The sequence below is a fragment of the Moschus berezovskii genome, chromosome 5 (assembly GCF_049115385.1).
Source record: "Moschus berezovskii isolate FMDL1 chromosome 5, NW_MosBer_1.0, whole genome shotgun sequence".
In the NCBI taxonomy this organism is placed as follows: domain Eukaryota; kingdom Metazoa; phylum Chordata; class Mammalia; order Artiodactyla; family Moschidae; genus Moschus; species Moschus berezovskii.
This window is the reverse complement of record NC_142464.1, coordinates 114,743,811-114,758,619: the sequence shown is the minus strand read 5'-3', so window position 1 is coordinate 114,758,619 and position 14,809 is coordinate 114,743,811. Positions and strand designations below refer to the sequence as shown.

At 58.1% G+C, this 14,809-nt stretch overlaps 1 protein-coding gene across 1 annotated transcript in view; it reads left to right on the top strand.

Moving 5' to 3' along the window:
- Positions 1-305: 305 nt before the first annotated feature.
- WDR1 (WD repeat domain 1) overlaps positions 306-14,809 on the top strand; it is a 40,499-nt gene continuing 25,995 nt past the window's right edge. The window contains exons 1-3 of the mRNA XM_088836487.1: positions 306-535; positions 1,035-1,156; positions 12,324-12,414. Of these exons, the coding sequence (XP_088692613.1) occupies positions 520-535; positions 1,035-1,156; positions 12,324-12,414 (229 nt within the window). The 5' untranslated portion in view covers positions 306-519. The remainder of the gene's footprint in view (positions 536-1,034; positions 1,157-12,323; positions 12,415-14,809) is intronic.

Genomic DNA, 14,809 nt, shown 5'->3' with positions numbered 1-14,809 from the left:
GTGACTTCAGCGCCCTCAAAACTTCAGCAAAAAAAACCCGACTTCCGTAGCCCAACCGTCCCCCGCCAGCTCCTAGGAGCGTTCTGACCTCCCGGGCTGACCACACCGCCTTTTCACGCGCTCGCGGTTTACGTCACCTCCGGGGCGGGGCGCATGGGGCGGGGCCCGCGCGCGGAGGGGGAGGGGCGCGGCGGCGGCCAGGTCCGCGCAGGCTCGCGGGAGCCGCAGCCGCCGAGCCGAGCGCTTGACTATATATGGTCAAAGCTGGGGGGCGAGCCGCACGCGCGGGGCCGCGCTTCCGGGTTCGGCGCGTCCGCAGCGGCAGCGCGCAGGGCAGGGCGCGAGCCGGCCTGGGAGACCCGGCCTCGGCCCGCCCCCCCGCCGCACTCCGCGCGCTGCACGTCTGGCGCCGCCTCTCGGCCCCTGTCCCCGGGCTCGGCCTCGGCCAGGTCTGATTCGCGGCGCGCGCGGCCCCTGCAGGCTCCCTGGCGAGCGCGGCGCGGTAACAAGTGGGCAAGGATGCCGTACGAGATCAGTAAGTGCCGCGGCCCGGGGCGCCCCTCGCCCCGGGGGTGGGCGCCCGCCCCGCCTGCCCGCCCGGCCCCCTCGGCCGTCGGCCGGGCGCGGGCGGTGCGGCGAGGTCCGCGGGGCGCGGGGGAGGGCCGCGGGAGCCGGCTGCCGAGCGCCCCGCCGCCCTCCCGGGGGCGCCGGCCGGCGATCCCTGGCCGGGCGGGGGAAGGCGAGGAGGGCGCCCCAAAGTTGGCGATGCGGTCGGGGCCCCGCGTAAGCCCCCGCGTCTCCCTGCAGGGCCTGGTCAAGGGAGCGCGCGGACCAGGAAGTCGCGCCCGTCCCCTGCGCTCCTTCAAAGTGGCGGCCGCCCCTCCGGGTTGGAGGCAACAGGTGACCGGCAGAGACCGGTCCAGGGCCGCCCCCCCGCCCCTTCTCCTTTCTTCTCTCCCCTTTGCCCTCCCCTCCGCCCTCGGCCCGGCGCGGGGCTGGCCCTCAGGTGCCCGGCTGCGTTTGTGTCTCTGCAGAGAAGGTGTTCGCCAGCCTCCCCCAGGTGGAGAGGGGTGTCTCCAAAATCGTCGGCGGCGACCCCAAGGGCAACAATTTTCTTTACACGAATGGCAAGTGCGTCATCCTGAGGAATATAGACGTGAGTACCTCGCCTACCCCCCTCCACCGGCCACCGCCCGGACGCCGGTTCCTTCCCTGACCATCCGCCCAGCTCTGGGGTGAATCCTTCCTCTTGCACCCCCTCCCGTCCGGCCCGGCGGCCTGGGGCGAGGACGCCACGCCCCCCTCAGCTTCAGGGACCACACCTCGGAAGCCCAGGGAGACAGCTGCCGATTTATCCAGACCCAATTCTCTTTCTCCGTGGAGGAAGCCGAGGCTCAGATTTAGTTCCCTTCAAAAGAAGGGCTCTGGGTTTGAGGGATCGGACCTTGACCCTTGGGGTGCTCGGTGACTCGGCCTTTCTGAGCCCCGGTTTACTCATCTGTAAACGGAGATGACTTGAGGCTCCCCAACTTGCCCTGCTGGCCTGAGCCCCCCTGAGGGAGACCCTGCATGCCGGGCAGACACCCAGTACTCATGGCACACCCAGGGTCCCCCATTGTGGCAGAGGCGGGGCTCACACCCAGGACTCTACCCCTCCAGCCTGGTCTTCCCCACTGCAAAATAAGGAACCAGTTTATCCCCATGAGTCATCTGCATAGGCCTGTACCCAGGCTGAAAAGGCTTCTAGAGCCCATTCCTTGGGAAATCCTCGAAAATATTCCGTTACTTCTCTGTAATTATCGAAATGACCTGGTGTGCTTGTCAGTCTCCCCACTGCTGAGATTACACACTGAAATCCTTTCTGCCTGCCTGGACTGAGTGGGGGGTGGGGGGTGGAAGCGGAGGTACCAAATGACCATTAACTAGTGTCTGTGTGTGTGGTGGGGGGGCGTTCTCCTGAGCTTCCTGGGTGGGGCTTGCACACAGTCTGTAGGTGGACGGCTTTGATTGGCGATGCCCCCCACAAGCGGGTATCAGCTTAAATTCAGGCTATGTGGGTGGTTACCCCTGGGGCACTGGAACTCCCTTTGCTCTCTGAACCTCAGAGCTGGCTGAGGCAGTGCAGGGACTCGGGGGTCTTGGTTTCCTTGTCTGTGTGAGGTCTGAGATGCTGCTGGCTCTGCCGCCGTACCCCTCTCCCCACCCCACCCCCCACTCCCCCAAAGCAGTCTGCTGGGAGACAAAGCTCCATTTGGCAGTTTCTGCCCTGCCCTGGATGGCTTGGCCCCCTCACTTGAAGGGGGGGTGGGTGTGAATGTGCTTTGAAGGTGCTAACAGCTCCTCTGCTAGACACAGATTCCTCGAAAGCTGATCCCGACTCACTCAGAACTGGGGAAAACATGGCCAAGGACTTAGATCGTAAAGATCAGGAGGTCTCCAAAGAGCTTCTGAGATATTGAGAAAAGAAAAGTTGAGATGGCCCTAAGTAGATAGATACTGTAGTTTGTCAAATAAAATTAGTGAAGGCATTCTCAGGGATACAGGGCAGTGGAATGAATGCTTGGGTTTGCCCCTAACAAGGCACATACACATCATGGAGGCCTATACTGACTTCCAGATGAAAGGTTCTTAACCTGCAGCTTCTCCTTTAAACCGCATCTTCCCCACCTCCCCGCTCCACCCACTCAGGGGACCCACTGCTCAGAACAGGGGTCCAGCCCAGCGAGATGAAGGCAGCCAGTAAATGAAGCCGCTTCCAATGGAGATGCTGTTTACAGTCACGGACAAGCACCCTCTTTGCAAGAGGCATTCCCTAACTTGTGGAACCTATTCTGTTTTCTGCTTGCTTGTTCTTCTGAGCTTTTTTTTTTTTCTGGCTGTGATGGGTCTTCGTTGCAGCATGCGGGCTTCTCTCTAGTTGAGGCACCTCGTTTAGTCGTTGAATCATGAGGGCTTACTTACCCCGTGGCTGGTGGGAATCCCAGCTCCCCAACCAGGGATCGAACCTGAATCCCCCGCAATGCAAGGTGGATTCCCAGCCACTAGACCACCAGGGAAGTCCCTCATCTGAGCTTTTCATCCTTAGCGGTACCCACTGAGTTTACCTTTCTCTTTGGAGGGCGCATCTGCTTACCTTTCCCATCTGTAAGTGTCTGCAGGGCCAGGACAGCACTCAGGTGCAGCTGTGTTCTTCCACGCTGTCCTGGAAGTCCCATCAGGCGTTTAGGCTTTTGTTTGATGGGAGCAGACCACTGGTGCTCAAGTCAAGGTGGGAGTATTCCTGGGGAAAAACGACACTGACCCTCATGAATACTGAAATAGAGAGGACTGCGGTCTGGTTGGAATACAGGCTTGGAGTCCAGAAGAGACGCGAGAGGGAGGAGGGGCCCAGATCGGGGAATGTCCGCCGGCTCGGCCGAGGGGCGGCTGGCACCGAACACGCCCTCCTCACACGCCTTTCCCACGCATCCACCCCAGAATGGCGACCGCCACTCCGCCCGCTGTTCCGGCCCCAGCCTTGGACTTCCCCTTTCCACACCATACTTAGTTCTCCAGTGAGTCCTATTGCCTCTGCATTCAAAGACTTCCGAATCTGATGGATTTTTCACTGCTTCCACCCTCATCATGCTATCTCGCCTGGACTGCAAAAATCAAAGGCCAAACTGGCCTTCCTCCCTGGCCCTCCTCCAGCCTGCGCTCAGCACTGCTGCTGGACCGGTTACTAAAATATGGGGCTGAGCTGTTCCTTTGCTCTCCCATCCAAGACTGATGGTGCCCCGTCGTCCAGCCTTGCATCCCCGACCTCTGCTCACCGCCACCTTCTCCCCCTGGGGCTCCAGGCCCCCGGCTTCCATGCCCTCCCTGGAGCTTGCTGCGTGTGGGTCTACCAGACTTGGGCCTTGCTGTGTCCCTTGTCTGCGCATTCTTGCCTCAAATAGCAGCATGACTCGCGGCCCATTTGCTGTGGCAGCTTCGCCTCCTAAGTGGCCCTCCCGTCCTGGCCTTCCGGGAGCTAGACGGCGAGTAGCCACTCTCACCTGCCGTGTCCCAGCCTAGCGCAGTTCCTGGCACGTGATCAGTGCTCAGTAAGTCTCTTCTTGATTGAAAGGCGGGCTGTGTGGCGGAGATGATAGGTAGCCACGGAAGGTTTTACTGTATGAAAGTAAGAAAGGCTCCCCTGGTGGCTCAGATGGTAAAGATTCTGCCTGCCATGAAGGAGACGCAGGTTCCATCCCTGAGTCGGGAAGATCCCCTGGAGAAGGAAATGGCAACCCACTTCAGTATTCTTGCCAGGAGAACTACATAGACAGAGGAGCCCCAAGGGCTACAGAGAGTTGGACATGACTGAGTGGCAGATACCACCTTTATTTCCACCAAGCAGGCGTCAGACCCTTGCTCACCTTCCACTTGGAGCCACAGCTGTCATTCACTTTGCTGCCTTCAAAACTGCTTTGTGAACCCAGCATCAGGGCACTTCTCAAGCTGGCAGCAAAGAGTGTTGCTCATCTGTTTGCTCGCAACGTGTTTGATGGCCACACCTTGGAGAGGAGAGGAACTTTTCTGCCAGGTTAAAAGCAGGCAGTGAGATGGCCATCCAGAAAGGAACATTCCAGAAGGAAGGGAACCTGATACACTCGTCCTTCGAGACTCTGTTGTCCCCCCGCCCCCCGCCCGCAGTGGCTGTGAAGGAGCCTCATCACGTTCTGAACCGCCTGGGATCACTTCCCTGTAAGCTGGCTCTGGCACGTGAGTGCCCGCTGCCAGTAGCAGCCAGCAGATCTGCCACACGGGCAGGTTTGGGGCCTGCTTTTAAAGCTCTGCAGTCCCTACATTCCAGAGCTAGAATGTACTATATGTGTGTGTGGTAGTCACTCAGTCGCGTCCAACTCTGCGACCCCATGGACTGTAGCCCGCCAGGCTCTTCTGTCCATGGGGATTCTCCAGGCAAGAATACTGGAGCAGGTTGCCTTTTCCTTCTCCAGGGGATCTTCCCACTATATATACACACATGCACATATGTGAGAAAAAATGATTTATGTGAAGTTAAATTCCAGAGGGTGTAGTGTTTGTAGCAGTTTGGTGTTTCTGTGCTTCCAAGCACAGGATCTATAGACTCATCTTCAACAGGGCAGAGGTCAGCTTGCATGGGTGCTGTGTGCTTAGTTGTGTCCAACTCCTTTGTGACCCCGTGGAGTGGGTTGCCATGCCCTCTTCCAGGGGATCTTTCTGACCCAGGGATCGAACCCGCATCTCCACGCCTCCTGCATTGACAGGTGGGTTCTTTACCACTTGGGCCACCTGGGAGGCCCTGGAGGCCAGCTTAGGGGATGTTGAACTTGAGCGCTGAGTTTCCCACGGGGTGACCTACTGCCAGTCAGCGTGCAGAAGGGCCACCTGGGCGTCCCCTTCAGGTGGGGGTGGGGTGTGTACACGAAGGGACAGATGGCCAGAGGAGCACCGACCTCATCCCTTCTGTCCCATGACACGTGCCTTGAGTTCCTGCCCCCTGCCCAGGACGACTGCGTGCTCTACGGGCAGTGCGGAGACAGTGCCCCTGCCTGTGTGGAGCTCCCTGCCTCAGGTGGGACTGAAACGGCTCTCCAATGACAAAAGGAGGTGGTGTGTTTGATCACCACCTGGGCAGAAGGCCAGTGGGCAGCACAGACATGGGGTCAGGCCAGGAGAGCACTGGGGTCCTGTGGTCTGACCTTTTAACGAGCAAGGATGCTGGGCTCAGAGAAGGCTCCAGAGCTGTTGGTGGGGGTCCGAGGGTGGGGACGTGCTCCACTGGCTTCTGGGCTAATGATCTTCAGGTGCTTGGGCTGTGATGTCAGTGTCCACCATTGCCAATCATCTTGGGAACCACCCCCACCCTGAGTGTCAGCTGGCTCAGGGGGTCGCTTCCACTTCTTTCCCACCCTCCTTGCCCCCTCCACTTCCTGTGCTTGAGCCCAGCTTGATCCTTTTACAAGTATATGCAAGCACCTGTAGCGGAGCCCAGGCCTGGCTCTGGACACTCGCTGGCAAAGGCCTGTCCTCACGGAGCTCGCCGTCTCCAGGGGAAACTGACACTCAGGACTGATGCCGAGAGGATGAAACGTGCCAGGAGGTGTCATCCCAGGGGACCTGGAGCAGCTGGGGGCCCGGGAAGGGACCAGTCAGGTGGAGCGGGATTGGCGAGAGAGTCCTGCACAGGTTGTGGATGCCTGTGATCAGAGCCCTGGGGTGGGGGGAGTTACAGGCAGGCAGGAGAGGGTGCTGGACTCTTGTGCCGGGGGTCAGGCCTTCCCACCACAGCCCAGCCCTGGCCCGAGGCCACCAGAACCACGGAAAGGTTCAACAGATGAGCCATGTCGTCAGGGCAGTGGAGAGACTGTTCTGTAGCTAAGGTGTGAAGCAGGTGCGTGCATGCTCAGGGCGTCCTGCTCTGTGACCCCACCGATTAGCTCCCTAGGCTCCCCAGTGCATGGAGTCTTCCAGGCAAGAATACTGGAGCAGGTTGCCACTCTGCTTCCCCGGTGGGATCTTCCCCACCCAAGGATTGAACCCGTGTCTCCTGCATTGGCAGGCAGATTCTTTACCACTCCACCACCTGGGAAATCCATGCGAGGCAGGAGGGAGGCCAGTTAGGAAGCTGCTCGAAGATGAAGGCGTCGTCAGCTGCTGCATCCAGTCCTCAGTCCTGACGTTTCCCCCACACATTCCCCGTCCTGGCAAGCCCGGCCCGTAGCCATGGTGCCCGAGGTTAAATCAGTGGTTCTCAGTGAGAGGCAGTTTTGCCCCCACCCCCACCCCATTGAGGGGTATTTGGCAATATCTGAAGACATTTTTGTGCTACTGGTATCTAGTGGGCAGAGGCCAGGGGTGTTGCCAAACATTCCACAATGCACAGGACTGTCTTGCAACAAAGAGTTCCCCAGCCCAAAATGTCAGCAGGGGCGAGCAAAGAACCCCAGCAGGTAACATTCTAACTCACCAGGTTAGCGCTTTAAAAGAACTGTGTCCTCAGGGCTTTGGGAGCAAGAGGGAAGGGCCAGATGTGTCCGAGGGCCTCAGGGAAGGTTTCTGGAGCAGGGGTACTTTTGAGTTGGGTTTTGGAGGGTCAGTAAAAGTTTTCCAGGAAGGGCGGTTGAGACAGCAGAGATGGGGGAGTCTGGACAGGGAATACAGGTGCATGGAGGTTGGAAGAAGTTGAGCTCGTGTCCTCAGCACTGTCACGAACTCACTGGGGCCTTTGGGCATCTTTCTTACCCTTTGTTGTGGTCATGTAGTTGCTCTGTCGTCTCTGACTCTTTGCAACCCCATGAACTGTAGCCCACCAGGTTCCTCTGTCCATGGGATTCTCCAGGCAAGAATACTGGAGTGGGTTGCCATTCCCTTCTCCAGGGGATCTTCCCAACCCTGGGATCAAACCCAAGTCTCCTGAATTGGCAGGCGGGTTCTTTACCATCTGAGCTACCATTTCTTACCCTTGGTGGGGAGACAAAAGGCTGCAGCAGAGTGGCGGCCCTGTCCCCGGGGGGGCTGATCCTAACCCCCAAAGTCTCCCCTCCTGACTCCTCCGAAGGCCCTGGGCAGGCAGAGGGAAAGGGGGGACAGGAAGGGAGGTGGCGTCATGCTGGGCCCAGCAGAGAGTGGTGTGCCCACTCTCACATGGGGGGACCGCCCTCGGGCCCATGTTCTAGGGCTTCATTTGCTTCAGGGTCGGGGCTGGGCAGGAAGCCAGAATGAAGGTTCTGGGCGTGGCCACTCCTGCCTGCCTCCCGGCTCTACACTTGCAGGCTGGTGGCTGGGTAGCTGTCACCATCGGTGCAAACCTCTGTTCCCTGAGTTAGGAGTCAGGCTGAGAGTGACTCCAGACGTAGGTAATGGAGTAGAACCAAGAGGAGAAAGGACACTCAGCTGAGTTCAGGCCCCAGTCCCCCCACTTGGCACATCCCTCCAAGTCTCTCTGCCCCACTCCTTTGCCTGTAAAATGGGGTCCTAAGGTTACCCGTAGGTACTGTGAGGTTTCAAAGAGAATCAACTGAAGGGTCACCCCGGCTGTCTGAGAGTAGTCATCAGCGTATGATGGTTGTGTTTTCATAAATGGCTGCTGGGGACTGGCATGCCCCAGTCTTTTCCTTGGGGTTGAGGCGGGGGTGGTCAGAAGTTGCAGTGGTGAATCAGACCTGGACTCTGCCCTCTGTGGGGATCCACTTAGTAAGAAGCTTGGCAGGTGTAAGAATGACATGTGTCCAAGGTAGCAAATAATAAGGGTGGGAGGGTAGGGAAGGTAGTGTGGGCTTTCTAGGCTGGGAGAGGTCATTTCTACCTTGGAGCATCAGGGAAGGCTTCCTGGAGGAGGCGGGGAGCCTTTGCCCGAGTGTTGGAAGGTATTCCAGCCTGCAGCGAATAAAGGGAAGAATGTCAGAGTGAGTGACCTGCTGGGGGAGGGCACAGGGCAGAATGGGAAATGGACTTTGGACTGTAGCTTAGAGCTGCTTCCTCTGAGTGAGAGAGGGAGCCTCCAAGGTCAAGCAGGGTAGGCTGGCCGGACCCTGGGCTGAGCCTCTGGGTTCGGTTCTGCAGGTCTGGAAGCAGAGAGGTTTGTGGAGCCACTTGGCGGTCATTCAGTTGGGTCCTCCATGAGCAGAGGGCCCCGCAGGTCACATTCGCTGAGCAGGTCGGCTTCCAGGGCCTGCTTTTAGGAACCGGGTGTGTCTAGAAAGCCAGTGCTCTGGAAACTTAATCCTCCCAAAGGTCACTTTGCCTGGTCGAGTTTGGAGGAGGCCGCTGGGGACCATCAGCAGCTCCAGAGGAGCAGGGCTGCGTCCCACGGCTTCACTGATGTGATGACATGTCCACGGGATTCCAGGTGTGCCGTGGCAAAGCTGCCATGCCCTGTGGCTGGGGCCACCCCTTAACCTTACCTGTAAAGTGCCGTGGTGACCTCTGGCCTCAGAGGTCACAGGAATGTGAAAGCTCCTTTGGGGGCGGGGCCTGGTTTAGGGATTCTCCCTCCCACGTGTGGAAAGCTGTTGGGGGAGAATGCTTCATATGCTGGGCTGGGGAGGGGCCTCCACGCACAGGTGGGAGGTGGGAACGGTCCAGGGTCCTCTGAATTTGTGATCAGAGTCTGAACATAGAGCCTCGTGGGTGGGTAGAAGGCAGAGGGGTCAGTTCAGATGCTGTCACCATGTTGTCCTGGTCCCAGGAGGGGCAGGAAAAACTGGAATCTGACTGGGGTGGGAAGATGAGGTGGATGGACAAGCCTGGGATCACAGGGCAGGGCAGGGTTGAATAGGGGCCAGGGACAGGTCTGGGGTCAGAGGTGGGGGGTTGCAGAGGGACACGCCCAGGGTAGGGGGCAGGGCTGGGATGCACCAGCGAGACGACAGGAGATTTTTGCAGGCTCTGCCCACATCCGCTAGGCACCCACGGGCCTCAGATGCCGAGGCTTCCTTGTGGTTTCTGCCTGAAGACCCTGTCCCCTGATGGGGGCGGGGAGGGAGGGCAGGAAGGAAGTCCCAGGGGAGGGGCGCCTCAGCCCCACATGGCTGGGTTTGCCACGAGCCTGGGCGGTCGCGGTCACGGATGCTTTGGGGACAGGGAGGCATCCCCTTTGGCTGGGGAGCCGAGGGTGGGGTTTTGCTGCTGACTCGGGAGTGTTCTGTTTGTTGTGTTCAGCCTGGAGAGCTCGCCGCCAGTTGTGCTGGGAATGTGGATGGGGGTGTCGGGAGAGCCCGCTGGGACTGACCCGAGGTTTCACTCACCCCAGCCGCTTTAGGGGAAGGATCTGTAGGGGTAGGGCTGCCTCCCAGGGCCGCTGTTTTAACTCACCTTCCACTTCTCCACGTGCTCCCCCCCACCGTTCCCTCCCTTTAAGGGCAGAGCCGGGCTGGGCATCACCATGGGCATGAGTCCCCCTGGGGGTTGGTCTCCCAACTGTCATCCCCACATGCGGGGCTGAGAGCCCTCGGTCAGCCTCGGAACATGGGCCTTGGAGCCACCCGGCCACAGACCACCTTCACCAGCTTCTCTCTGAGGGAAGAGTTGTCATTGTTAGAACGTTCCAGTCCAAAGAACTAACCTGGGCAGGAGCAGGTTGGGTTGGATATCGTTTTATTGCAGGGTAATCTAGGGACAATAAAATCCGTCCATTTCAAACACACATCTAGAGTTTTGACAAATTAAATACCATCTCATCACCCTCGCCACCAGCTTTCCAGTCACCCCCATGGGCCTCTCCATCCTGCCCCCCCCAACCCCCCAGGCCCTGGCAGCCCCAGCGACGACCGGCTCCCTGTGGCCTATGGGCTGGCCTTTCCTGGACTTTGATCAGAACGGACTCCTGCCGTGTCTTCTCCTTTGCGTCCGGCTTTGTCATCAGCGTGAGGCTTTTGAGGCTCCTCCTGGGGTTGAGGGTCCTCAGCAGTTTGTAGCCGTTTGTTGCCGAGTCGTGTTCCCCTGGGTGGGTGGACAGCGCAGTTTGCTTCTCCAGGCAGCTGGGGGTGGACCTTTGGGTTGGTTGTTTTCCACTTAGGGGCTGTCATGAACTTTCATGACAGTGGGCATTTTTGTGGGCACGCACTTTTATTTCTCTTGGTTAAATACCTGGGAGTGGGGTTTTTGCACAAATGTTATGTTTGACTTTATAAATAGCCGGCCCAACTCTTCCAGCTGTATTATTTTACGTTCCCCCCAGCAGTATATAAGCATTCCAGACTGTACCCCACCCATCCTGCTGACATTTGGTGACGTCAGTCTTGTCTTGACTCTCCTGGGTATAGGCTGGTTTCTCACTATAGTTCTGATTTGCGTTTCCCAATGGGCTTATTTGCCATTCAGAATATCTTCGGATGCCTGATTGCACTTTTTGCAAATGTTTATTCTGCATTGGATTAATGTATGAAGCACATATGTTAAGTACCTGCTCTATCATGTGATGCTAAGTCCTAGGGGTAAAAGGACTGGAAAGTTTTACTCCCCCCCAAAAATAATTGAGCATCTGTCGTTTGCTAACTGCCATGATGGCTAAAGGAGGTAAATGCATGTGGAGCAGGTCAAAGAGGAGTTGGAGGAGAGGGATGAGGGGGCCAGGGACCATGGTGTGTGTCGTGTTAAATGCTTTGCAAGCACAGGAGAGAGAGGGTCTGTCACGGCAGGCTCCACGCAGATGGCTCTTCAGGCCTGATAAGTGGGTGTTAGCAGGCAGGGAGAGGTGTTGCTGGCGAGGGCATAGAATTTACGGAGACCGGGGGGCTTGCAGGAAATGGTAAGAGGGTGGTTGCCGGAGCTGGGACTTAGTAGGGTGCTTCTCCGGACTCTGTCAGGTGAGGGGGCGGGCGATCCTGTGGCTAAGAAGCCAAGAAGAGTCCGGGCGTCTGGCCTTGTTGAGGGGCGTTAAGGAGACGGGGGAGGGGGAGACTGTGAGGTGGTCAGAAGGTGGGGGCGGTTGGGGGGCAGGTCAGATGCGCCCTCAGCAGCCGCCCTGGGACCCGAAGCGTTCACAGCCCGTAGCTGCTCCTTTCTCAAGGCACTTGGCTCTGGAGCGTGTGTCAGCGGGTGTCGGGGATTAGATGCCTGGCTCTCTCTGGCCTCCTGGGAGGACGCTGGGCTCTGATGACAGCATCTCAGCACTGGGCCGCAGGTTAGCCGAGGCCCCTGGACCATGTGTGTTGGGGAGTCGGGGAGTGTCGCGATCGACTTTGATAAATTATACGTTTAAGCCTGATGATTTAAGTCAAGAGAGCTGCTCCTGGTTTCCTTCGCTGGCCCAGTGCTCGCTGCAGAGTCCAGCCAGCCTTGGATTTGAGCCACGAAAGGGAGTTTCCCAAATCGAGGGATTTGGATGAGGAGGGGGCCCCCAGCTGCCTGCCTGCCTCTCTGTTCCTGCAGGAGGCCAGAGGCTCTGGTTTGGGTCAGACGCAGCCTGGCAGCCTGGGGAGAGCTAGTTCGGAACGGGGGCGACCCGCTCTGGGGAGCTGGACTCAGAGAAGGCGGCAGCCTCCTACAAAAGGGAGAAAATTAGAGACGTAGATTTTTTTTTTTTCCTAAGGAAACTTTTATGTCCCATGTGTTTTTCGAAAACACCCATTTGTTTGCCAAGTACCGAAAGAAAGGAAATCACCTCGCATCTTATAAAAGAGTTAAATTACGTAGAATTCTGTCACCCAGGCAGGTAAGTGTACTTTTGGCGTTTCCTGTACTCCTGGAGGTTTTGACGTCCGTATTTGTGTGTGTCCATGTGTCCTTTTCCCATCCAACTCCGTGAATCCGGAGAGCAGAAAGCATGTTTGCCTGCTTCGGGGTTGCCTGTGTTCATTCTGGTCTCTCTACAGAACCCGGCCGTTGCGGACATCTACACGGAGCACGCCCATCAGGTGGTGGTGGCCAAGTATGCGCCCAGCGGCTTCTACATCGCCTCTGGAGGTACCTGTCCGTCCGCGCGCGTGGCTTCTGGCTGCATGTGGTGTGGCCCGACCCCCCCCACCCGAGTCCTGGGCTTGGGAAGGTTGGAGGGGTGGGTGAGGGGGGCAGGGGGGAAGACGGTCCAGGAGAGTGGGGTGGTAGGTGGGGCAGTGTAAGGCACCGAGAAGCCCCTTTCCAGAGCTGTAGCTGGCAGGGTTCCAGCTGGTTCCAACTCGGAGGTCAGTGGGGATGCCCACGTGTTGTTAGGGCAGCTGTGCTGTGAGGTGTCAAAGCCCATTGAGTGTGTGTGTGTGTTTCTGACTTGTAGCTTCACTTTGTGTAGCCTTTCTCTGCTGCTGCCCCTTTCCCTGTACCAAGCACTACTCTGGCTTCAGGCAAGCACTCATTCTGTTTGGCGGTTGGGGTCCTGGCTCCCTCCAGCCGGACTTTTGTGTGGCTCGGTGGGAGGCTGGGCAAGAGGAGGGACATGAGACGGCCGTGTTGTAGGAGGCTCTGTTCACCCCAATGCTGTCTTGTCTACAGCTCAGAAAGGGGGAGTGCACGAGGTAGACTGTCTCCCCCCGCGTCTCCCATTCATTCATCGGTCTGTACACTCAGCAGGTGTTGACGGGCAGCCTTGCCTGCGTCCAGCCAGGTCTCAGGCCCCAGGAAGGGCCGAGTGGATGAGCTGATGTGGGCCTTGTCAGCTTCCACCCAGAGAGGGGTGGAAATGAGCAAATTGCTGAAGGGACTAACGGCCAGTGGAGAAGGGCAGGGATCGTACATACCGGCGGCCGTTCATCTGCACTGCCCTCTCTGTGCCTGGCAGGCAGCGTAGGCTTGTCCCTGTAGGGGTTGCCCCTCCATAGCTGTGTTGTTGTTGTTTAGTCGCTCTGTCGTGTCTGTCTCTGCAACCCCATGGACTGTATCTCGCCAGGCTTCTCTGTCCATGGGATTTTCCAGGCAAGAGTGCTGGAGTGGGTTGTCATTTCCTTCTCCAGGGGATCTTCCCAACCCAGGGATCGAACCTGAGTCTCCTTTACCGCTGAGCCGCCAGGGAAGTCCTCCTACCTGTGCAAGCCTTCCTTAAAATAACTCCCCTTCCTGGGCCTTAATTTTAACTGCCTTGTCTGTAAACTGGAGCTTTAGTACCTACCAGGTTGGTTTGGGGAGGACCCAGGGCAGCAATGCTTGTGCGATTCCTGGGGTGGCCTTGCCCTGGCGGGCACCACAGGGGACTGGGTGTCTGTCCCTGAAACTCCAGGACGCTCCAGGATGAGAGGCATGCTCGCTGATGGCTGATGCCAACCACCCAGGGTTGTGTGTGTGGGGCTCGGCCAGGAGCTGGCACGAAGTGGGCCCTTGATGATTTTTACGTTTAGACGTACTCTTGATTCCATCTGTAAAACTTGCTCTAATTTATATCCTATGATTTACTCTAGCCCTGTGATTCCCCACTCCCCGCCACCCCCGCCCCCGCCAGCCCTGCTTTGCTTGCCAGCAAAATGCCTCTTCATTTAAAGCCCAGGATTTGGCCCTGGTGCCTTTTAAAATGTGTCTTCTCGGGAGAGGAGTATGGTTGGTGCAGCTCAGCAGCCTGGTGCTGGGAGCCGCGGCCCAGCCGCTGAATCACTCACAAGCCAGGCCTGCCCTTCAGTCCCCGGGCAGGTCATTGAACCAGCAGGAAGCACGGTCCTCGCCTGCTGGTGCAGAAACTTGCAAAGGACAGTCCGCAGAAGTAAATGCTCCATCTCACGTTTTCCCTCTCGTGCAAGCTCCCGGGTTTGGTGGGGGAGGTGAGCAGGGTGCGGCTGGGAGCCTGCAGGCCGTGGGCGGTGTGTTTTATGTTTCTGGTCCTTTGAATGGAGCAAAGACCAGGAAACAGTTACTGCAGAGATTAGTGCTCTAGGCTAAAGATAGTGTTGTGTGTAGAGTATGGAGCTGGAAGGGTGCCTGCTCTCTGGCTAAAGTAGATTACCCGGCACCTGGTATGTCCAGGGTGGGGTTGGGGGGTCCCGGGACCTCGGGAATCCTGCAGTCACTCCCAGAGGGGGCTCCAGCCTCAGATATGCGAGTCTTTAGAGTTTGGCTGATCCACGTTCAGGTAAAGGATCGAACCTTCCAGAAGGCCTGGTTGAGGAGGCCAGGCCCCCAGCCCCTAAACCAGAGAGCAGTGTATGCCTTTGGGGACCCTCGCTCCTGGCTGGTGGACCTCAGGATAGAGCCATTCCAGGGCCTGATATACCTTTCTAGGGGATCTTCCCAGGCTGCTGGGTCTGCATAGGGGTCTCCACCCCCGACACCGCAGTGATGCTGGTGTGAGCCCCACACCAAAGTGGGGGGCACAGGCTCACCATGAACAGATCCTGTTGTGTTTCTGGATTCAGCTTATTGTCTGGGGAAAGACCCTCTCTGG